Source organism: Misgurnus anguillicaudatus, chromosome 14 (assembly GCF_027580225.2).
Source record: "Misgurnus anguillicaudatus chromosome 14, ASM2758022v2, whole genome shotgun sequence".
NCBI classification, from domain to species: domain Eukaryota; kingdom Metazoa; phylum Chordata; class Actinopteri; order Cypriniformes; family Cobitidae; genus Misgurnus; species Misgurnus anguillicaudatus.
In genome coordinates, this window is record NC_073350.2 from 31,388,710 (window position 1) to 31,412,244 (window position 23,535).

The 23,535-nt window shown below is 38.4% G+C and overlaps 1 protein-coding gene across 8 annotated transcripts in view; it reads left to right on the forward strand.

The window, feature by feature from the left end:
• slmapa (sarcolemma associated protein a) overlaps positions 1-21,249 on the forward strand; it is a 100,814-nt gene extending 79,565 nt beyond the window's left edge. For 5 of the 8 annotated variants that reach the window (XM_073876315.1, XM_073876318.1, XM_073876317.1 and 2 more), the window contains 6 exons: positions 3,701-3,820; positions 3,911-3,978; positions 6,389-6,701; positions 12,217-12,334; positions 14,231-14,639; positions 19,165-21,249. In XM_073876315.1, the coding sequence (XP_073732416.1) occupies positions 3,701-3,820; positions 3,911-3,978; positions 6,389-6,701; positions 12,217-12,334; positions 14,231-14,639; positions 19,165-19,257 (1,121 nt within the window). In that variant the 3' untranslated portion in view covers positions 19,258-21,249. Of the gene's footprint in view, positions 1-3,700; positions 3,821-3,910; positions 3,979-6,388; positions 6,702-12,216; positions 12,335-14,230; positions 14,640-15,736; positions 15,825-19,164 lie in introns of all 8 variants that reach the window. The other 3 variants (XM_073876316.1, XM_073876322.1, XM_073876321.1) reach the window with 1 other exon arrangement.
• The last annotated feature ends 2,286 nt before the right edge of the window (positions 21,250-23,535 follow it).

A 23,535-nucleotide genomic window follows, 5' to 3' on the forward strand; every position in this document is an offset into this window, starting at 1 on the left:
ATCTTCCTCTAGTGTAAATATCCAAACAAATTCTCTAAATATAGTATTTAATGCCCTTTCTGATTCTTTAAAGAGTATTTATGAATATCAGATTTAGACAAGTTGCTATTATTGAAAATCATTTCTACACAGTAATTTTAATGTTATGAGGTGTTTTAAAATCTGTCACTTTAACTTAAGTGCCTGGTCATGTAAGTCTGTATATACATAAGCAGATTAGTGAAGACTTATGATGAAGTCACTGAATGTGCTCAACACTGTCCTCTGTCATTAAGTTATGGCAGAACATCAGAAAAGCGGGCGAGTTTGTTACCTCATTCTTGCCTGAAAGCAGCTCCCAGTAAACACCCATCTTGGCCATCGTCTGACATCATGACCAATTACCAGGGCTTAAATTAGCATATGACTTCACCACATCTGCAGCGAGATCTTAGAGAGGGACGTTCGTTCGGTTTCTGGGCAAAGAGGTTTCCCAAAAGCCTGTTGTTTTAGGAGCAGACGAGAAGCCAACTGGATGCTCCTCAGAGACACATCAGAGGTACAAATGTACATTTGCTTAGCATGATGTCATGTGAGAGAGGAGAAGAACAGTGAAGACAGTGTAGAAGGCATCTTTTGCTTGGCTTCATGCAGGTCTTTCCAACAGTCTTCCAGTTGAGTCGTATGAACTGTCTTCATAACCGAATTAGTACTTTTTCAGTCTAAACTAATATTATGTTATCATTTACCTTTGTTTACCATTATCATGTTTTGCAATGAATTGTGGGTGATATCAGCTGTAGTACTGGATTATCTGTTTAATAAAGTGTTAAATATGGGATGCAAATGTGAGTAGTGGCACAGTAGTGTTAGTGTGAGATCATCTTAAATGTGTAGATATTAATCAACACTTGGGAAGATCCAGTTTTGCCTGCATACATCTAGTTTAGCCACTAAACTATCTAAGCGCTTATAAAAAAATGGTTAGTTATTCCTCACAAGCACTTATTCTGTCAGCTCTGAAAACTGACTTTAACCACCTTGTGATTTCAGCTAGGGTTCCCACGGCTCCTTGAAATCCTTGAAAGTTTGTGAATCTGGGAAAAAAATGAATGCCCTGGGAAGTTTTTGAAAATATACATGCATAGATGCACGTCATTGAAAGAGCTTGAATCTATTTTATGCAAGAAGTTTTCTTGAAAAAATCCATATTATTCCCTGTGTAGTGTAGGATAATATCATAAAACTTCTAGACTTTTTATGCACACGTGCTAAACTGTTCACATTTAAATGCTTATATCTTCTCTATGCGAATGTTGATTCATACCAAAATGCTTTTTTGCAAAGTTGTGTTTGACGCATGAAAACGTTTTGGGTTACGTATGTAACTGTTGTTCCCTGGGAAGGGAACGAGACGTTGCGTCTTCCCTGCCATACTTTCTGCATCCTTGTAACGCCATCTTTGACAATATTTCAGATAGTGATGTACTTCCTGGCTCCCGCATCACCCTGTCTTTTTTTGTTAAACCTCACCTTTGGTTGAATTTGATATACACATTCAGACGCACTTACCCCTGGAGGCGTCCCCAAAGTGTCATCACAGTGACGCAGTGCGAGTTCCCTCAAAAGGGAACTGTAACAATGTATCTTAAAAGGTAACACAATGTAACCTTGCTCTCACTTGAAATGTGTCCCCACATTTAGTCCTTGAATTTGAGGGTATTGGACCTGGAAAGTCCTTGAAAGGTCCTTGAATTTAAAGTTGACTAAGGTGTGGGAACCGTGTTAAAGGAAAATGTGATATCTTGCTAAATAATGCTTTAACTTTATAAAATCAGTTGAATAATAGTAAAATATTTTACATCTGAAAATTATTTAACAACATGCATGTTTTACATTCTTTGCCCAGTGTTGATTTGTATTACGATATGCCAATTTGCAATATTTTGATAGTATCTTGCCGCCCTTATTGGTTCTGTGTGCAGTATATATCAGACAGCCGATGAGGGGCTGAGGTTAAAGTTACAGTATGTAAGACTAAGGGCCCGTCCCAATACCTCCCTTTCCCCTACATTTTTGCCCTAACCCTCGCCTTTGCACGTGTAGGAGTAGGGCGTCCCATTACCATTACTGCAAGACGGAGTGCTATTTTCCCCTTAGAAACAACCCTCAAAATGTAGTTAGGACCGATGCAGGCTTAAAACGAAGTGGGAGATGAAATTACCCAGGATGCCTTGCGAGACCAGCGAGCTGGTCAAACTTTTCGAACAAGATGGCGGACGCCGCTGGAAAATAACTATATTTTCGCAAATAAGTAGGGGTGTCACGATTCTCCAAATCCTCGATTCGATTACATTTTCGATTCTGATCTCACGATTCAATTCGATTCTCGATTTTTAAATGGTGTTTTTTTTAAGACAAAAAATGATATGCCTTTATTATTATTATTATTATTATTATTATTATTATAGTTTCACATTAACATGCACATTGCGTGCTTTTCCTCGCATGGGGGTTTGTGGGCTTTACTTTACGCGAGAGAGCTTGTAGAGAGAGAATTCCTTCTTGCACGCAGATAGACTTAATGCGCGCGTCTTGGACTCCTATTATCTGAACTAAAACTGGTGCGTCATAAGCAGCTGCGCTTCTCTCTGTCTCACGTGCACGTGCTCTCGCATCTGTCCAAAGTCTAAACATAAAACTAAAGTAATAATCCTTACGTATTTGTTCAGTTTTATGCGTTTCATGCGAGCTGAGGCAAACTATACCTTTTGTTTAAAATATAACCCGCTGCATCTTGGCGGCTCTCTCGTGCACGTGCAGACAGCTGCGCTCTGTCCGAAGGCAGATCACTAGGTTGTAATCCTGTTTATGATATGCATTTCAAGGAGTTGTAGCAATACATCCCACTGTTTAAAATATAAATCGCGTTCCCCTGGATGGAAGTTTTTAAAGGCACTTCTGAGAGTTTATTTTCCCCCGCTTGGCAAGCCGACCGGACGTGACATGGGGGCGTGGCAGCATCGACGATCCAATTTTTTTATTCGAAGTTCGAGGTTGTGACTTAATTTCGATCGATTTCGATTTAAAATCGAAATCGTGACACCCTTACAAATAAGCATTCTGGAAATTGTTGGAATATGTTAGTTTGAACACTAGTTTTGTGTTTGTGAAGTTTTGAACACTAATGTTCTAAATGGTGACCTCTAGTGGTGAAAATACAACGTATTGTGGCTTTATCTGAGCCCTTCTTGAATCCTTCAAACTGATAGACAGTTTGAACTCTTTGAGATTTACAGCAGATGTTTTTGTCCTCCGATAAACAGAACATCTCTTTATGGATTGTAAGCCTAGGACTTGTAAACTGATATGATGGATAGATCTCGTGCTCACATTGGCTTGAGGAAAATCTGATGAACGTACCAGAAGTGTGATTTATATGTCTGCAGCTTGAGAATGAAATTGGAAAAGGAAATCTTTAAATGATATATTAAATATATTTTTTAACATTGACACACAGTGATGTGTAGCCTTGCAAACATATTCTCCTTACTAGCTTTCAGAAAGTTGATGCTAGAAATTTGTTTCAGATTTTGTAGCTGGAAGCAAGACGATAAATGCTGGCATTTTAATTGATGTTTTTGCTTGGTCATTTGTGTTTTTTTTCTCAATGTGCTCACTCATTTTAACATATATATATTTTCTCTCTGTGTGTTTGTAGAAATGGACCGGAACCTTGAACCCGGAGACTCTGAGCAGGTCATTCCTCATCTCCATAGAGAGCTACAGGAGGCGCAGGAGCTCGCCAACACGGGCAAGCAGAAAAGCCTTGAGCTTCAAGGTACGGTAGCATCGCTCATTGTTTCGCATTCAAAACGGAGATGCATTAATGTGCCGTTGTGAATCACCGCATGTCTGTTTCTTCTCTTAGCCTTGCTCGATGAAGAGAGGAAAACCAACAGACAGCAGACCGAAGAGTCTGCTAAACAAATTCGCTTCTTACAGAGTGAGTGAATCAATTTATACACAATGCATCTGTATTGTTTTTTATAGTACAGGGCTTAAAGTTTTCCGGCACCGTGCCGGATCTCCGGCGTGCGGCGTTGGGGACGAATGTAAAAAAAAAAATCAGCTTAAATTCATTCGTTCGCCTACAAATAGTATGAGAGCCACACATATTTCACGCTAACAAACTAGCCAATCAGAAGTAGGATGGGGCGGGTCTTTGAAGTGTGGTTGAGAGCCAGCTGCAGATGCCGAGCGGAGACCGAAGACAATTGCTTTGCTTGCTGCTTTGACCATGGTATGGCTTTGACTATGTAAATATAAGGAGGGTATAAAAGCGTTACAGGAATTCTCGTCGAGTTGAAATGCTGTCTCGCGCCTAAAGTATAAAGTTGCGTTTGTGTCAAAATGTTTGCTTGTATTATATTATTCTGTAACGCGTTAACGCACGCATCCACGCAAACCATCACCCTGAATACACGCATACATTCGCGCCTCTTGATGGTTCGTTATTCTGGTGCGTGCATGCGTTGGTTAGTGCATGTGATTACAGAATAATATGATGACAAGAAGCACGCGGAGCTCTTGATGCAAAAGACAAGTGCACTTGACTGGCTTTCCAGACACCTAGGAATGTTTAAGTCGCAACATCATTTGAATTAAGTAACTTTAATGTTACATTATCCACTTCAAATGAAGGGTGCAAAGATTGTGTAATACATATTAGATCAATGATAAATATTAGGGGTGGGACGAGATCTCGCGAAATTAATTATGTCACAAGATTTTTCGTGGAGGTGAAATGCTGGCTGTTTCTCAAATTAATTAGTAGACTGTATATGTCATAAAGACTGTCTTATTAGGGAATATTAAGAATTATAAAGTTTACTAAATGTATTTAGTTGATCACGTTGTTGTAATATGCTTATGACTTGCGAATGCAATGCTCAGTTAACATAAATAAACCTTGATGACGTATGCATGCATATGCGACGTCCGGAGAATGCAGCTTTCTGTTTGAACATTTCACAGTGCCTGTATTATATAAATGTCTTTTACTGCATGTGCTTTTTTGTTTGGGTTTCCAATAATGTTCGTTTGGGAAATCAAATCGTATAAAGTCTGAGACGCGTTGTCATTGTCTGTTGATCATATGTTGTCTCAGTCAGGAGATTAAACCCTTATCTGAGTTTATATAATTTAATGTCTGCATGCTCTTGCTCAAGAATAACAGTAAGTGTATCATTTCTAGTGTAAAGAATTTGACAAATATTAAAGATTCAAATGAATTTAAACGTTGGCTAAAAATAAGCATTTCTCCGTCTAAAGTGAAAGTGTAGATAACATCCGCGAGACGAGTCCTCTAGCGCCCTCTGCAGGCATTTGTTATAATACATAAAGCTGGTTTATTACACAGGCTACATAAATGTAATGTGTTTGTTATTGTAATGTTGTTTAATGTAACTTGGTTTTGATACTTTATTTACAGTTATTATTGTATTATGTAATTTTAAAGGTTATTGCTCACTTGAGTCTGTTTTTATTACGAAAAATATCAAATTACTTCACTATCAATTAGCAAAATAATTGTCTGGGACAGTCCTAGATTAGTTAAATCATTTAAAAATAATGTGATTTGTGTTTCCCATTTATTTAATCACTGAGGATTTCTTAAAAAGGTGTAAAAATCTCGTCTCCTTCTCATAAACCCAATCTCGTGTCTCGTCACACCCCTAATAAATATTTATTAAATGCTTACTCTAATTATTATATAAACATTAAACATGTTTTGACCAACAATGAATCTCATTTAACATGTTGTGTATGTGGCTTGTGTGCCCTATTATTACCATACATATATGCAACCAAAGATTTAACTAATAGAGCAAAAAATTGTTAATAAGAACATAAAATCCCTCATAGATCTAGCAACTTATTTTTACTCTCATAATGCACCACATTGATGTATTTACCCTTAAATGCACAAAGTGACTGATTTTGTTCAGTCTGATGGTTTACTTTTGGGCATATAGTAAATGATGACAAAAAAGTTAAAAAAAAATTGTGTTTGCACCATATTTTAGTGAAATATATATTTGAGTAACCTTTCTTTTGTATTGGTGTTTCAAATAGCCCATCATAATCTGTAGTTTAAGCTTGTCAAGTGTTAATGGCAGATACGTTACTAGTTAGTTTCAACAATGTTTTCAACAATGTGTCCGCCCCCGGCAAAAGTTCAGGCTCAGGATTTTTTTTTGCTTTAACCCCTGATAGTAGACTCTGCTATTGTATATACAGTTTTGAATTTTATATGTTTGTAGTTGTTATCTTTGGTGTGCACAGGCCACTTGTTTTAACCCTAACACCTTTTTGATTTGCTAAATCAGCACTTGATTTATTATCTTTACAGACTCAGCTATCAAAGCTTCAGTCTGACATGGAAGCTCTGCGTGAGCAGAGGGAAAACACTATTACCAGCACCCGAGAGGAGCTCTACAGCGCTCAGGAGGAGATCCTAGTGCTCCGCCACGCCATGGAGTCCGCCACTGCCGAGCGGGAGCGCGAGATCTCCAGCATGCAGGCAGACCTGAGTGCAGTCACAGCCGAGCTAGACAAGTGGAGACAGACGGCAGCCAAGTATGAAATGGAGATCAGAAACCTGCAGGCTAGCTTTCAGCTTCAGAACCAGCACCAGGAGAGAGCCAGTGAGCTGCAAGGTACTGATTCACACCATACACACATCTCATCTGCTATCAAATCTTTAGCCCAGAGTATAGTCAGTTGTACGCGAACATACGCACATGGTCGAATGCACAACCTTGCAAAGTATAGTTTATTTAATTCGTACGTTTACACAGACGTTCAACGCATGCACATCATGACAAAATGCAATGCATCTCCTGGTTACATACTACATTTTCCTGTAGGCGCATGTACGACCTACGTGTACAATGTACGCAGGGTTTCAAAAATCTGGTGGTGCATGTACAGTACCCACGCATTCTTCTGATGACGAAAATGTGTCACATGCACTGTACGTGGACCCAAGCGTAAAAATGGACCATACTTCGGCCTTTACTGTCTAAAATGAAGGAATCACATCCATTTGTGTTCTCCGATGTGTCCTGCTGACAGGCGCGGTGTGCGCATGCAGCAGCTGGCGCAAATTATGTGTCCTCCGAAGGTTAGACCGTCTCATTTCAGTTCTTTTCGCGGACTTCTGAGTCTGCCACCTTGAAAGACCGAGTGCTCAGGTTGCATGTTTAGCAGGGTGCAGCCCTTGAATTGGGACACAGCTTGTTAAGCTTGCGACGGGACGGGTAGTGCACTCTTTGGTCATATATTGTTTGTATATTTTTTATGTTGGATTGAAATGATACACAGGATTAAAGAAAGATATTTAATCAGAAAACGGAGTACGTGGATGATTTTGTCAGACGGACACGAGAGTGGATTGTTTTGTCGGATACGGAGCGAGTGAAACCGAAACTGAATGCGCACTCACACATATATATGGAGTTTTAACAGTTGTACAGCAGTGTGAATATTTTTCTGGAAACAACAATCGCGGATCGTTCTCTTCCAAGCCGATGTAAACATAAGAATATATGAACATTCCTCAGATTTATTATTTTGTGTACTACAAATGCAAGTTAATGTCATACTGGGATTGCTTGGCAAAGAAAATTTACAAACATGAGACCGGATGAATTATGACTTGCGCACAATTTTTAAACAAAGGTATGTTGTCCCGTTTAGATTTCATGTTTATTCTATACGCACTGTCAGCCATGATGAAGTTTAATGATACATTGCGCTGCCCACCACGGTCCTGTGACGTTAGATCAGAAATGTCTTGTCTGCTAGTGTTATTTTTTTTACAAAATAGAGTAACGCGAGTAACGAACTCATTTAAATTTCAGTTTTTGTAATTGCGTTACTTGATTTAAAAAAATACTTCGTTACGTGCTCGTTACTGCTAAAAGTAGTGGAATTACTTTGTAACGCGTTACTCCCATCACTGGTAGTAAGTCGGTTATAGTAAGGACTATGCCAAGAGATTTATAGCACATTATCACTACGTGGTACGGCTAGGCTCAGCACAACACAGTTTTTCAATGCAATGTAGTACCACCTTAAAGTAGCTGAGATGATAGACTTGTTGTTATAGTTGTGCCGCCTCAGCTGTCATGAGATAAATGTAAACACGACACAAGCAAATGCACACCACAGGAGCAATTGAGCATCAAGGTTGTTTGATTCTTGCCGTGTGTGTGTGGGGGGGGGGGTGTTACCGCTAAAAAGAAAGTTTGGGAACTCGTACAACAAAATAGACAAGAATTTTATTTTATTTTATAGGCTATTTTATGCAAATGCTGAGCGATGCGACTGCCAATCGGAGTGAAGGGGCAGAGTTACGTAGGTCAGTGGCTCGAGTCGAAGAAAATAATTCAAGATGGCGAAAAATGTGTATTTCTGTATATATCTGATAAGTTCGACATTTTATCTCATCTCATATATTTTGTTACTTTTATTGAGAAATTAATACTTTTAAATCCAAAACATCGTTCTTGTAACTTAGCAATACCTCTGAAGTGACTTTTAATACCGCTTTACTGTTGCCAAGCAACCAGGAGTAGGCATGCCCAGGAACGCCCATCAAGCAAGTGCGTGTCGCTCGGTGTCGCTCACTTTTGTAACTAATGTGACGAGTGTTACACGTCACATTTTAGTATCGATACGGCTCGCTTGGAACCTCAACCAAAAAAGTACCAGGTACTACTGTAAACAGTGGAAAACATCACAAAAGTAAGTCGTACCAAGCCGTACCATCAGTACTATGCAGTGGAATAGCGCCATTAGTTGTCACTGTTTATAGTGACAATGAAACTGAATGTTTCCTTTGCTTCTATAATCGTTTGGCATTGTGCAGATTGTAATTTTCTTCTATAAGACCTTTTTAATTGTAGCACACAGCCAATACAAATAAATTTGAACTGTACACTTAATCCTGAATATCAGAATTATGTGCTGTATAAACAAAGCCAAAGAGGTGTTTTAAACCTGTCAGAGCCAGTTAGCCAACACATTACAGTACATTTGATTGATTGTTGAAGCAGAATCATTTAAACCTTCCTGAAAGAGCCCAACTGTGTTACTGGATACACGGTTACAGTGTTCGGCTTTGCTCCGCTTCAGTCAGTATAGATCGACCCTTAGACAGTTCTGCGGTTACACGCTTCGGTGGTCAGCGAAACTTTGCATGCGGTCATAGTTGCTTCTGCGTTAAACCTGCTGTGTGTCTGAATCTCTGTTGGCTTCGTGTTTCTCCGTGTATAATAAATCAAAGAATCAATAGCTGAGCTCATCACAGATCTCACTACCTACTGCAGCCCTTAGATTTCTCTTGTGTCTCTTCGCCTGTAAATACTTTGTTTTCTTTAGTCTGTGTTCGGCATGGATTACTTGCCAAGAAACTGAACTTGGAGTTTTTGTTTTCTATTTAATGTTATTCTTTCCAGTTGACAGGAAGTGTTTGTTATTAGCACTTAGTGTCCCGATGGGACCGTTCTTTTGTTCCCTCACCCGTTTGACTTTTATTCTACTTCAGGACGGAAATGTAGATCTGTACCCTTGCAGTATGTTACAACTTTAATATTTATAAAGTCATAAAGAGTAGTTGCAAGCCACATGTCGTTTTTTTTTTGTCAACACTCTTGGGTTCTTAAAGGGACACTCCACTTTTTTTGAAAAATACTAATTTTCCTGCTCCGCTAGAGTTAAACATTTGGTTTTCACTGTTTTGGAATCCATTCAGCCGATCTCTGGGTCTGGCTCTACCACTTTTTGCATAGCTTAGCAAAATGCATTGAATCTGATTAAACCATTAGCATCGGGCAAAAAAATAACAGAATAGTTTTGATATTTTTCCTATTTAAAACTTGACTCTTCTGTAGTTACATCGTGTACTAAGACTGACAGAAAATGAAAAGTTGCAATTTTCTAGGCTGATATAGCTAGGAACTATACTCTCATTCTGGCGTAATAATCAAGGACTATGCTGCTGTAACATTGCTGCAGCTGCAATATCATTGCGCCTCCTGCATCCATGTTACGACAGCAAAGTCCTTGATTCGGTCTTAGTACACGATGTAACTACAGAAGAGTCAAGTTTTAAATAGGGAAAAATATTGAATCTCTTTGGTTATTTTTGAGTGCGATGCTAATGGTCTAATCAGATTCAATGGATTATGCTAAGCTATGTTAAAAGTGCTAGCGCCAAACACAGAGATCAGCTGAATGGATTCCAAAAAGGTAAAATCAAATGTTTAACTCTAGGGGAGCTAGAAAATTAGCATATTTTCAAAAAAAGTGGAGTGTACCTTTTAAGGTATAACGTGCTAATTTTCATTTTTTGGTGACTTGTTCCTTTAAAGGTTACCTTATATGAGAAATGTATTTTTAGACTTAGTTTGAACATAATAATTTGTCACCTGTGTTTGTACACAACCACCCTGTAATAATAAATATCTGCCCAGTCCCTTTTTAATCCCTGTAAAACCTAAACAGTCTGTTGATGTTTTCTGAACAAACTGATGTCACTTTGCGCAGGCTCCGCCCACAACTGTCCAAAGACCACAGTTAGGTCATAATTTCTATTTTAAAGGCAGGATAGGCAGGAATTTTCTAAAAAACTCTTTTACAAATTTGTTTAAACTGTTTTTATATACAAATACATAATTAAAATGTAAAAAGAGAGTATAAAACTCAAGTGTCTGTAGACCTCTCACGACTGTTTTAAACACAGTTAATTATTTCCATTCGGGACAAAACAAATGATTGGCTTGCGCGACTATCACTCTCTCTCGCGACCATGGCACCACCCCTGTTGCTATGGGATCTGCCCACACATGCGCACAACCGATCGATTAATTTGAATGTGCATGAGGCACTCTAGGAAGAGCAAAAGTACGGCAGAGAAAGTGCATTCAGAACTCACAGTACCTATATATGCAGTCAGCGAAGGCAAACAAGGCAAAAAAAAGGAATAAACGAAGAAATCAAACGAGAGTAAATATCGCGTGGCTTTTCCTCGAGTCGACGATGCGGTAGTGGTTTTGTCTCCGGAGTGTAGTCTTCATCAGAGTCAGCAATGCTTTCATCACGGAAACTCTTCCATGCAAAACACTGGCTTAATAGTGAGTACTAAAAGCCATCATATTTGTTTATATTCATTGATAAAGTTAGGTGTATTATTACATGTGATTGTGACATGATGTTACTACATCGCGCGTTCATGTGTTTTGGGGGCGTGGCTTTAGAAGAAACCCAGAAGGGAAGGGGTGGAGTGAATGGAAAAATTAGCTGTGTTTAAAACAGTGGTGAGAGGTCTACAGACACTCGATTTTTATACTCTCTTTTTCAGAGTACTTACATTTTACTTATGTATTGATATATAAAGACAGTTTAAACAAATTTGTAAAAAAGTTTTTTTAGATAATTCCTGCCTATCCTGCCTTTAAGGTGATTGTGTTATTAAAAACGGTGTATGTTTTTTGTATAAATAACAGTAAATCGGAAGGGAAGCAGCTCATTTGCATTTAAAGAGACAAGCAAAACTGCACTTTTTTCCTGGCATGGTATAATAAATGATCTACCGGGTATTTGGACCTGAAACTGGGGATGGCGCATTCTGGGGATGCCTGAGACTGATATTACATCTTTAAAAAAATGCTATATTAGGTGACCTTTAATAATTTTGGTTGCCAAACATTTTGCAGATGTTGCAGATAGACACAGGTGGTATTAATTTGACTGCACTGGGGTCTTTCTCTCCAGGCTCATTTTAATGTCACGAAAACCATGTTATCATCATCCGTCCTGCTGGGTTTATTTCTTATTTATTGGATCCGTATTCTGTTTTTCACAAAAGAAAATCTGTAAGCGTTTCAATGACATCTGAAGTCTTTTGAGATACTTCAACTACATATTTACACAACAGGAACTACAACTCCATAAGTGCAACAGGAAATATGTTAAACTCAATATAACGGTGTAATACCTCTAAATAGCTCAAAGATGTCAGACAATATTATCTTCTAATGATGGGATGGCATTTGTTTTAATGTTTGTAGTACTCTTGGAAATGTGCTATATTGTAAATACTAAATTTACAATTATTACTAAGATGATTTTGCTAAAATGTTCACAAATGATATTTCTGTGTCTCAGGAGAGCTGGAGAAGCTTCAGTCAGAGTGTCGTGGTCTTCATGAGGAGTGTGACGGTCTGAAAGGCGAGAAGATCACGCTAATGCAGAAGCTCAGCAGACTGGAGGAAGAGCTGGACAGGTGAGTCACATGAGACCTAAAAAAACAACATCGAGATCATCAGCAAGTTTTCAAATAAGCTTTCCGGTTGTACATACTTTAGACGCCCAATCCAGTGTTTCTCGCTTGCGCTACGTGCCCGAACAACCGCAGCTTTTTCTATTTATGAGAGATTAATGACTTCTTCAATGAAACCTTTAAAAATGACTTTGTCAAGTTGTCAAGTGATGTTAAGAGGTACTTTTGTCCTGTACTTAATCTACACCCCAGGCAATATGTGTTTGTGCTGGTATTGGATTATAAATCACAAGTATGAGCTCACCTGTCCTAAAGCTTTATCTGCCAACTAGTCACTTTTCGGCGAAATTTGCCGTTTTTAACTTAAATATGACATTTATGTAAATCGTGTAGATCCAAAAAGAATTTTTGATTAATTCTTTAATGAAACTTTTAAAAATTACCTTGTCAAGTTGTTAAGAGGTACCATTGTCCTGTTCTTAATCTTACACCCTAGGCAATGTGTGTTTGTGCTGGCATTGTATGAAAAGTCACAGCTATAGGGCCCTTTGAAATCTGTTTTATTTATTTCCAAATTCAGTTTTATTTACTCTCAAATTCCGTGTTTTCCATTTTCATTTTTCTGAATTTTGGTTTTAATGGTTAAATAAAATGTCAGTAATCAAAAAGCATATCTTGTGAACTATTATATCTTATTACACACTGCCCAAAAATAGTCCCTGCCATTGAAAGTAACCAAGGGGACTATTTTCGGGCAGTGCATGGTGTCACTGCGCCTGCGGCCATGTTGCGTCAGCGAAGTCCTTGATTGTTGCGCCAGTTTGAGGGTGTAGTTCCTAGCCATATCTGCCTGGAAAATTTGCAACTTTTAATTTCCGTCGGTAGTAGAGTCAAGTTTTAAATAGGAAAAATATTGAAACTCTTTGGTTATTTTTTAGCGATGCTAATGGTCTAATCAGATTCAATGGATTGTGCTAAGCTATGCTAAAAGTGCTAGCACCAGACCCGGAGATCAGCTGAATGGGTTCCAAAACAGTAAGAATCAAATGTTTAACTCTAGGGGAGCTGGAAAATGAGTATATTTAAAAAAAAAAGTGGAGTGGCCCTTTAATGAAACATGTAAAAAAACCTAGCATTTGAATACAAGTTATAATGGGTTTTAAAAATGACTGAAAAAGGGCTGTGACGATTATGAAATTTGGCTGACGGTTAATTGCCTAAAATACTGCTTATTTTTCCAATGTATTGAATGGCTTTGCAATGTATTGCGTTAAGGAAGGCAATCTGATACTGTCTTGTATACAGGCGCTGCAGCTCCCCCTTGTGTTTTTAGGGAGATGTGCAATCATTGCGGTGATCTGAAATCATTGCGATGAGGTCAAACATACGATTATTTAATCCTTGTGAGAGCCCTAGACCAAATCCAAAATTTGCCAAATTCCGTGACATTGTACAGTATTTTCCATTTTATGCTTTGATTCTGTGATTTCGTACGTGTTTACTGCATCACAGAAATAATAGGGCAATAGTGCTATGAGCTCATAAGTCCTAAAGTTGTAGACCCATTCCTGCAAACTAGTTGCTTTTCGTCTAAATTCACCTTTGTGAAACAAAAATGTATGTATATTGTGAAGATCAGAAGAGATTTTGTTGCTGGGCGGTTTTACGAATTAAATTTTTATGTGGCCCCATAAGATTGCTATTTTAACAGACACGTTATGTTGGACTATATGGTAAAAAATATAGTCTTCGGTCTGGCCCGCACAAGTAAAGATGCACCGATACATCTTTTTTTATTAGCGATATGATTTTGATACTGAAATTTTAAGCGTCGCCCAATCCGATAATAGTTTCTTTTGTCTGCATATCAAACATCTGAATATTTGCGTTAATTTTCAGCTCCAGAGAACAAAGTGCCACGCTGAGTAGCACTCTGAACGCTATGGAGAGATCACAGGGGGCTCTGGAGAATAAACTGGGCTCCATACAGGACCAACACCAACAGGACGCCAGCAAACTGAAGATTCAGCTGGATCAAGCTGAGAGCCGAACCAGAGACCTGCAGAAAGAGTACAGAGATCTGCTCATGTGTAATTCAAAACAAACTTCTGTTGTTATAAAAGTGTTATGTGCATGGCCATGCAAAATCTGCAATCTGTCTCTCTCTCTGCAGTACGATGACACTCAGAGCCAGCTGTCAGATCTCAGACAGCGATATGATCGGACGGAGCAGGAGAAACGCTCCATTAATGATGAGCTGGAGCAGTGTAAGGTCAACCTGAAGCTCTTGCAGGAGAAAGGCAGCAATGTGAGTCACATGACCATCAGTATTCCCACATTCACATTGATCTGATGAAGTGAACAAACTTAACACATTCAGCACTTTGATTGACAGCTTTGAGATATCAGCATAGCTCAGTTAATGAAACCCTTACTTCCGTTACGCAGTTTAACGCAGCTGTCAGCTATCAGACGATTTAGTGACATGCACGCCACAGGAAATATAGCAGAACACACACTACAGTTTAGTGATTTTCTTGTGTATATGCTGTGCTCACACCACCATTTACAGATACCTTATTGCGCTTTTCCATTGCATAGTACCACACGGTTTGATTTGGGTCAGGTCAGCTTACTTTTGGGGGCTTTTCCACTGGGTGTAGTACCCAATACTTTTTTAGTACCACCTCGGTCGGGGTTCCTAGTGACCCGAGCTCATACCAAAACGTGACACTAACCATGGGGTACTATGCAGTGGAAAAGCACCAATAGTGGTCTCAAACCTTAGTAAGATGCCTACATAGGCAGCATTATGTGAAACATGCAAGTGATCTGTAATCTGATGTGATTTTGACACGGCTTTTGAAAATTATTGGTAAAATAATGGATATTCATTTATAATCATAGTTTAGTTTTTATTATTTTTATTGTATAAACAACTTCAGAACTTTGTTTACTTCTCAGGTTTATTTCCTATTTATGAACCATCTGATGGATCATTTTTTGTTCATGTTTTTCAGTGTGTTGCTGCCATTTGGCTCGCTATACACTTTTTGGGGAGGGTGGGAAGTTTTGATGCACAAATTTGTTTAATTTTGCCACAGTACAAACCCTCACACACATTTGATTGACTAGTCACTGTGTGTTTATGATTTGGTCCTTTAGTGAATGTGAATAACTTAGTGTGATCTATTAACACCTGGCACACTTGTCTGTGTTCCTGAACTGTGTGTGTTGCTTCGAGATGTATTATTGTTGATTTGTGGATAGTCTGCACCTTTTTATGGCTTTTGTTTGTTTGTCTGTCTATCTGTTTGTTATATTTGTAGTCCCTCAGTCTGATTTCAGTTGAATAGTTTAAAGATTGATTTTTCTTTTATTTGTAATATCCCTTCCCTCCTCTAGCCATCCATATTGCAGCCTGTCCAAGCCATTTTCATCGGTCTATTCCTGGTTTTGCTGTATTGGTGCTTCAGCCAGTTGTGGTAGAAAGGTACACACGCTACTGTCGAGTCTGTTTGTGTGTCTTCTGTATATATCATCATGTATATACGACGTTTGCATGGCTGAGACTTCGTCAGGCGTCGTCTCTGCACCTGCTTTGCCCAAAATCCCTTTTTTGGTGCTTGGCAACACATGGAGAACTCATAACCAACTCATTGTCCACTTGGAATCACCAACTGCTAACCAATCACATTAACTGTCTGTTTGCTTGAATCACTAATCTTCATTTGGGGATTTTGGATTCTTTTATGGGCTTTTTTCAACATATCATCTTTTTCAACATACCATCTTTGCTATTATTTCATCTTTTTTGCCAGCTTTTATGAAATTTTAAAATAGTTCACCCAAAAAAAGAAAATTCTGTCATACATTTACTTGCTTGCGTAATTATTATATATGTGTGTGTGTGTGTGTGTGTATATGTATGTATATATATAAATAATACACGCACACACCAAACGCTTAGCATCGCGTTCGTCGTTCTAGTTTTCTCACGGGATGTAACTTGTGTCATGCGCATTTTCGCTTGAGTTTAAAATTTTCACAGCGCGAGTTTGCGTCTATTCGCGTTGTGTGTAATCTACTCACGCAAATCATTGGATTTGTGTTTGGTGTGTATGCCCCATTACAGAGGCAGATTTATTAAACAGCAAAGCAGCGCGAGAGGACAATAAAAAAGCACTGATGTTAGTGGCAATTTTTTTCAGATGATTTACTGACAAGGCGCAAGTTAATGAACACGGGTCCAAAAATCTCATTTCCATAATGACCATGACCAAAAATGTAAATACCTATAAACTGATAAGCACAAACCTAAAACCGTAAATTGCATTGCGTGATTCATTTAAATACTCTTTGTCCGTACGTTTTGCGTCTAAAAGGCAAACCCTTACAAATGTATATGCAATAAGGTCAAAAGGACTATGCCCACACCTTTTCAATGTTAATTTTTCACAGCGTGTCTTTAGTAAATCTTGGCAGTATTTTTTTAACTGCAAAAGAGGTGCAAGCTGATGTTCAGCAACCAAAGCAGTTCAGACGAAAATAGCAAAAAAGCAAATTTTTTATCTGATCATGCCTCTAAGTTGGTTACTATTTTATCAAGTTGTCACCAAACGGAAAGTTTACCCAAAAATTAAAATTCTCTCATCACTATGGAAGTGAATGGGGCTTATAATCGGTTTTGGTTACAAACATTCCTCAAAATATCTTAATTTGTGTTCATTAGAACAAAGAAATTTATACAGGTTTGTAACAACATGAGAGTGAGTAAATGATGAGAGAATTTTCATTTTTGGGTCCCTTTAAAGGAACTTTTTGGGATTTTAGCTTATTCATTGTATCCCCTAGAGTTAGGTAAGTTCATACATACCCTTTTCATCTCAGTGCGTCCTGTGGCTCTGTTTGACGCGCCCATTGCTGGCCTGGCTTGGCACGGAGACTTGAGGTAGATGGCTCCGGCTAGCATGCTGCTCTCAATAGGTGACAAAATAATTGCCGGCGGTTTCCTATTTGTATGTTGTGATTTTGTATAGTCAAGGTCATATGAGACACAGCCATCTTTTAACAGTATACATACTGGGAACTATATTCTCAGAAGGGTGAGGCGCTGCTGCTTGGGCGGAGTGATTTGCTCCCAGCACCCAAGAAGCCCCTGGTGAGGAGCAGAGAGTTCGCTCGGTGGCGCTAGGCACTCCGCCCAAGTGGCAGTGCTTCGCCAATCAATTTTATTTATATAGGTCTTTTCACAGTAGTTGTTTCAAAGCAGCTTTACATTAATAGAAGCAGGGGCAACACTGAAAAATCAATAGACAACATGAGTATCAAAATACAGCAGCTAAGATTAAACTGAGCAAGTGAGCGTAGTAATATGTAACGTATAGAAGGGGGTGCTACGTTAAGCCAAAGTCGGCTGACTCCCAGAGGTGGAAAAAAACCCAATGGGAAAAGTCCTAGGAGGAAAAAAACCCTTGAAGATATATATATATATATATATATATATATATATATATATATATATATATCTTCAAGGGTTTATATATACTTGCTCAATTTTCTAAAAATTTTCAAACAGTTTGGTTTCTTACAAATGTTAATAACGTGGCTATAATTCTGGATGCTTTAACATGTTTCATGAAAAAAAAATGTAGTACAAGTATGCAGTGTCATAGGTACATCTTTGACATTTATAACAAGCCAAGACATTTGAAAATCTGTAAAAAATTAAGCAAGTTATTGTCATTTAAAAGTACCTGCACCATTAAAACCCAATGTGAGCGAACTGCCTGTGCTATGATGGTCGCCAAATGCGGACGTTCCACTCAATTGGCCAGCAGCGCGAGCGAGACATCTAGCCTTTATACATATCTATGATGTATACTGTTAAAAGATGGCTGTCTCTCATATTTGTACACACTGTGACTTTACAAATCACAACATGTAAATGGGAGGTTGTTGGTGGTATTTTGTCTCTTGTTGGGAGCAGTGTGCTAGCTTGAGCCATTTGATTCCGGTCTTTGTGCTGGGCTGGGCTGGCTGTGGGTGTGTCGGACGGAGTTGCGGCACGCATAGAGATGAAAAGTGTATGTATGGCTTATCTAACTTTACGGTGAATAAGATAAAATCCCAAAAAGTCAGCGTGTCGGCCTCCTAAGACTCTTTTTTGTTGTTTGCACCATAATACTTAATTCTGTGTAATTGGAACCTTATTTGGAAAATTACACTGCTTCATGTTTGATGAAAAATATTTGGTTATTATATTTATTGGTTCTTCCTAACCCCAAATAGCTGGAAGAAATAGAAAAAAAAGACAAATCAAACCTTGGGTCTTAGGAGGTAAAGGTTTTTTGCTGTTTTCGGACAAATAGCTTTAGTTGCCAAACATTCGGTGCATCCTTAAAATTATTTTGTTATTTTGTAAAAAAAATTGACTATTTTGTTGTTATTTGGATCTTTGCAGTCTGTTCCTCATTTCCTTTGTTTCTATTTAAAAGACGAGCATAAACATGAATAAACAGACTTGAAACGACAGCTTTTTCATATTAGTCTGAACTATTCTTCATATCAGCTTTCCTTTCTTTGATTTTAAAGAAAGAAGCTTGTGTTTTGGTTTATTTGCATCACTCATTTGAGGTAACTGGTTTTCCCAGTTGAAGTATTTTCTTTTTTCTTTCTTCTCCCTCTTTTGTTTATGTATTTATGTGTCAATCTTTATCTCTCCGACTGTCAGGTTTCTCCTTTCAGTCTCTCTTTAGCTCCAGTCTCCAGTGCTTCTGTCCTGGTTGATGTGGCGCTCGCATCGTATGACTTTTTTGTCAATGTCGTTTCAGAGCGGATGGATGCCCTGGTTGCCGGTGGTTGCCGCCGTGGTTGCCGTGACTGCAGTGGTGCTTTATCCCAACTTGTCCAAGAGCTCCTCGTGAGAACCAATCACGGCGTCTCTACCCCAGCACACGCCCAAAACCCAGTGTCTGTCCAAACCCAATGTCAGGCGCGAGGTCTAATCTGAACACAATACCTCCAACCCCGATGTCTGTGTAAAATGCAAATGTATATAGTATAGAAATAAAGAGGGATTAAAAATGTAAGGCATATTATAAACACTCTATGTGGATTTTTGTCACTCGGATGGGTTGAATAATAAAATGGCCTAAACTAGGCCTCGATGATTTTAGTTTTTTTGGGTGGGTGGTACTACGGTATGTTTTCTGTCAGCGCATTATTTTTAGTCGACTATCCTTGTGGTTTGCCATGTTAGTTGTTAATGTGGTATTCCGAATAGATGTAAAGCCAAATGGGTATCTCTAGGGCACGAGAGGAGGTGAAGTGCCTACTACTCCTAAAATAACTTTTACGTTAAAGTGCCACTCTCACGTCTCGAATCCATCCCGAACGATAAACACCTTCACATCGTCTGTGCTGTAATTGTGCACATGCTTCAGTGACGTCATCGTTCCTTAGCGTGTATTATAAGCAAATGTTCACGTCAAAGACACTACAGCGATCCAAGTGATTTTGAAATTGACAGATGAACGAAGCATTGACTTTAAAAACAAACATTGTAGCTTTTTACCAACACACTGTCCTGCCATTTGGATTGAGACGATCTCGTTTCTGTATTCAGACTTTCTCCTACAGTACCTCCAGATAAAGGCGCTGGGATTTTACTGCCTTACCTATAACACAGATTGTGTATCTTCTTATAGATGCAGAAGCTATGAGATAAATGAAAACAATGCTATATGGGTGGAAGTGTCATGAAGCACAGTGTGCGAGTGAATGATTTTGGTGGTGAACAAAATTGAGATGTTTAATTTTGGGTGTGTGAGCCGTTTGATACTGGAGAAAGACGAATTAACCAATGATGTGTTTGGTGTGTGGTTCTCATTTGTCTGCTGTGCTGTAAATAAACGGTCGTGGGGCAAAACACGAAATTCATCTGATTCAACGTTTTGAGAACTTGCCTTTTTCTTTTACCGGAAAGACGCACTCCAACAAAAATCCAACCGTGAATGCAAAAAAGCAAAGCTTGTAGCACAGAAAGAATAGCTTTAAAAATGAACCGAGATGTTTTTGCATTGAAGATATCGAAGCGTTCACAAAGCATGATGGACTTATCTCGAGGACTTTAATTTTTTCCTGACGGCAAACATCTTCCTTCACGTTGTGTGCACCAAACGGCACGTTTAGAAGAATGCGCACGATTGTAAATATGTATGTATGAATGTTTGCGTGTGTATATATATGTTATAGTCACGAAATAAAAATTGGATATAAATAATATTGCTGCTGGAGCCGATTTTCAAGGTTTAATACACTGTCCTACTTGTTCGAGAGTCTTCTCCATTCCAGTTAGTGTTCATTTCTTGGTTATGATGTGATTTAAGTATTTCTGTTAATAACACACTAAGGGTTTTTTTCTGGAAGGTATTTTGTTCCTCAAAGCATGCGTGATATTTATCAGACATGCAACAACACAACAATTCGACTATTAAAGTTGCAAGCCTCATTGAATTAGGAAGTAACTGGCTCGTGTAACATTTGAGTTTTGATTTTTTTTGGTTTTCACGTTGTAGATGGTGGAGTAAAGTCTTATTTATAACTAAAGAGGGACCTTGTGTCATGGCCTTATAGAAATCTTAACGCTGCATGGTCACAAACCCAACCAATCAATCAACCAACCAACCAAGTCAGTATAACAGCACACTGCTTGTATATACGGTAGTTTTATTGTTTTTTGAGTGACGGCTCAAAATACACTTTTTATATTTTGAACACACTTAATTGTTAGATTTCTATTTTGTTAAGACATAGAATGAAATAATCGAGATAATTTCTGGAATACAGAATAAGAGTTTTTGCACTTGCGAGTGTGATGTGCATGTCTTCAATAAAACAACTTTACTTTCATGGTCTACTTTGTTTTGGCTTGCTCTTTGGTCAACAATAGTGAGATATAACAGATACGAGAAAATGTATTGTTAGATATAAGAAAATGATTATGCATTATGGGGAAATTCATTAAACCAGTAAAACCTTTTTTTCTGGATATTGGTTCTGTTTTACACCTTTATTAAATGCAAAATATTATAATCCTAAAAGCCTTTAAGTGTTTGCCACAGTGTACTATAATAGTGCGTTATAAAGTTTTTACTTAGCAGTGGTTCTCAAACCTTTTGGTGTGCCCCCCCCACATATTTTGTAGGGTGCATCCCTTCATGCCCCCCAAAGAAAATTCATAACACAAAACAAACTTCGAATTTGAATTAAACAAAACATATTAAAATATACATGCTGTTGGTTAGTAGCCCTATTTTTCTGAGTCAATATTTTGCATGTAAATTTTAATCCATCACTACGAACTATAAATTGTTGGAAAGTCTAAAAGTGTAGTTTTCAAATGTCAAAACCTTTAAGCAGTTATAATAATGCAGTGACAGTCATTTATTAATTTGTGACAAGAGTATGCAGCAAACCGTTGCCACTTAGTGGCTGTTGTTGGTAAAACAACAAAAAAAATTGTGATCATTTTATGCATAAAATATTTACTTTATTGCATTTTTTTAATTTATTACAATAAATGTAAACTGCTATAAAAATTTTTAATAAAAACTTTAAAGTCTTTTCTTTTAAACCAAACCAAGATTAGGCTTCTAGACAAAAAGTTATATTAATTTGAAGGTGTACATCACCTTTTCAAACCCCCCCCCCACCACACACACTTTAAAAGAGCTGCACCAGTTTAGGGGTTAAAAATGTCATAAAGGGATAGTTCACCCAAAAATGAAAATAATGTAATTAGTGACTCGCCCTCATTTCGTTCCAAACTCATAAGACCTCCGTTCATCTTATCAACACAGTTTAAGATATTTTAGATTTAGTCCGAGAGCTTGTTGACCCTTTATTGAAAATCTACGTACAGTATACTGTCCATGTCCAGAAAGGTAATAAAAACATCACCAAAGTAGTTCATGTGACATCAGTGGGTCAGTTAGAGCATGTGTTGGAGCATTGAAAATACATTTTGGTCCACAAATAACAAAATATTATTCAGCATTGTCTTCTCTTCCCGTTCTGTTGTAAAGCGCATGCGCAAGACTAAAGTCACGTGACTGAAGTGGCGTGGATGACGTGTTATCTGGTGCGCTGCAGCTTTTTTGTGCGCCCGGGCTTCGTTTACAGTCTGAGGAAGACACACGCTGTAAGTTTGAAAAAAAACTTCGCAAACATGTCTGAGGATAACACGTCATCTGTGTCACTGCAGTCACGTGACTTTAGTCTCTCGCATGTGCTTCACATCAGACGCAGAAGAGAAGACAATGCTGAATAAAGTCGTAATTTTTATTTATTTTTTGACTAAAATGTATTTTTCAATGCTTCAACACATTCCAACTGACCCACTGATGTCGCATGGACTACTTTGATGATGTTTTTATTACCTTTCTGGACATGTACAGTGTGCCGTACGTAGATTTTCAATGGGGGGTTGACAAGCTCTCGGACTAACTGTAAAACATCTTAAACTGTGATCCGAAGATGAACGAAGTCTTACGAGTCATTAATGACATTATTTTCATTTTTGGGTGAACTATCCCTTTAAAATGGGGCCCCCTGGCAGCACCATCTCATGCCCCCATGGGGCCCGCTCCCAGTTTGAGAACCACTGACCTACAGTGAGAGGCCTAAAAAGTTGTTTGTAACCATGAACACAAGACGGCAGCCCTGACGAAAAAAGTTAGTAGTTTATTTTCATGCATTATGGAGATTTTATATGCTGTATTGAGTTTATTATAAAGTGTAAAATGTTCTTGTATTACGAAGGCCAAGAATGTAAAGTGTCAAGGAGAAATGTCTTTGTTCCTGTGCTCGTGAGGGTGTGGTGTACCTCTATGAAATGTTCTTTTGTCTGGACTCAGGACAGACTTATGAACTTGATATACGCCGTTTCCTGCTGTGGTTAGAGACACATTCACTACATGAAGTCTTGTGGCACGCTGGTTGAATTTCAGCCGTCTGCATCTACTGCCAAAAGAGACATGGATGATTCAAGATTGTCTAAGAAACATAATTGACTTTTTTAAAGATGTCAGCTGTCACTGTGACACAAAGGCATGAAACGCACCCTGACTCAGGACATCGCTGCCGACAGGAAATTTTCCACCCCATCTGTTGACACGCTCGCCGTGAGATTTCTGTCATTC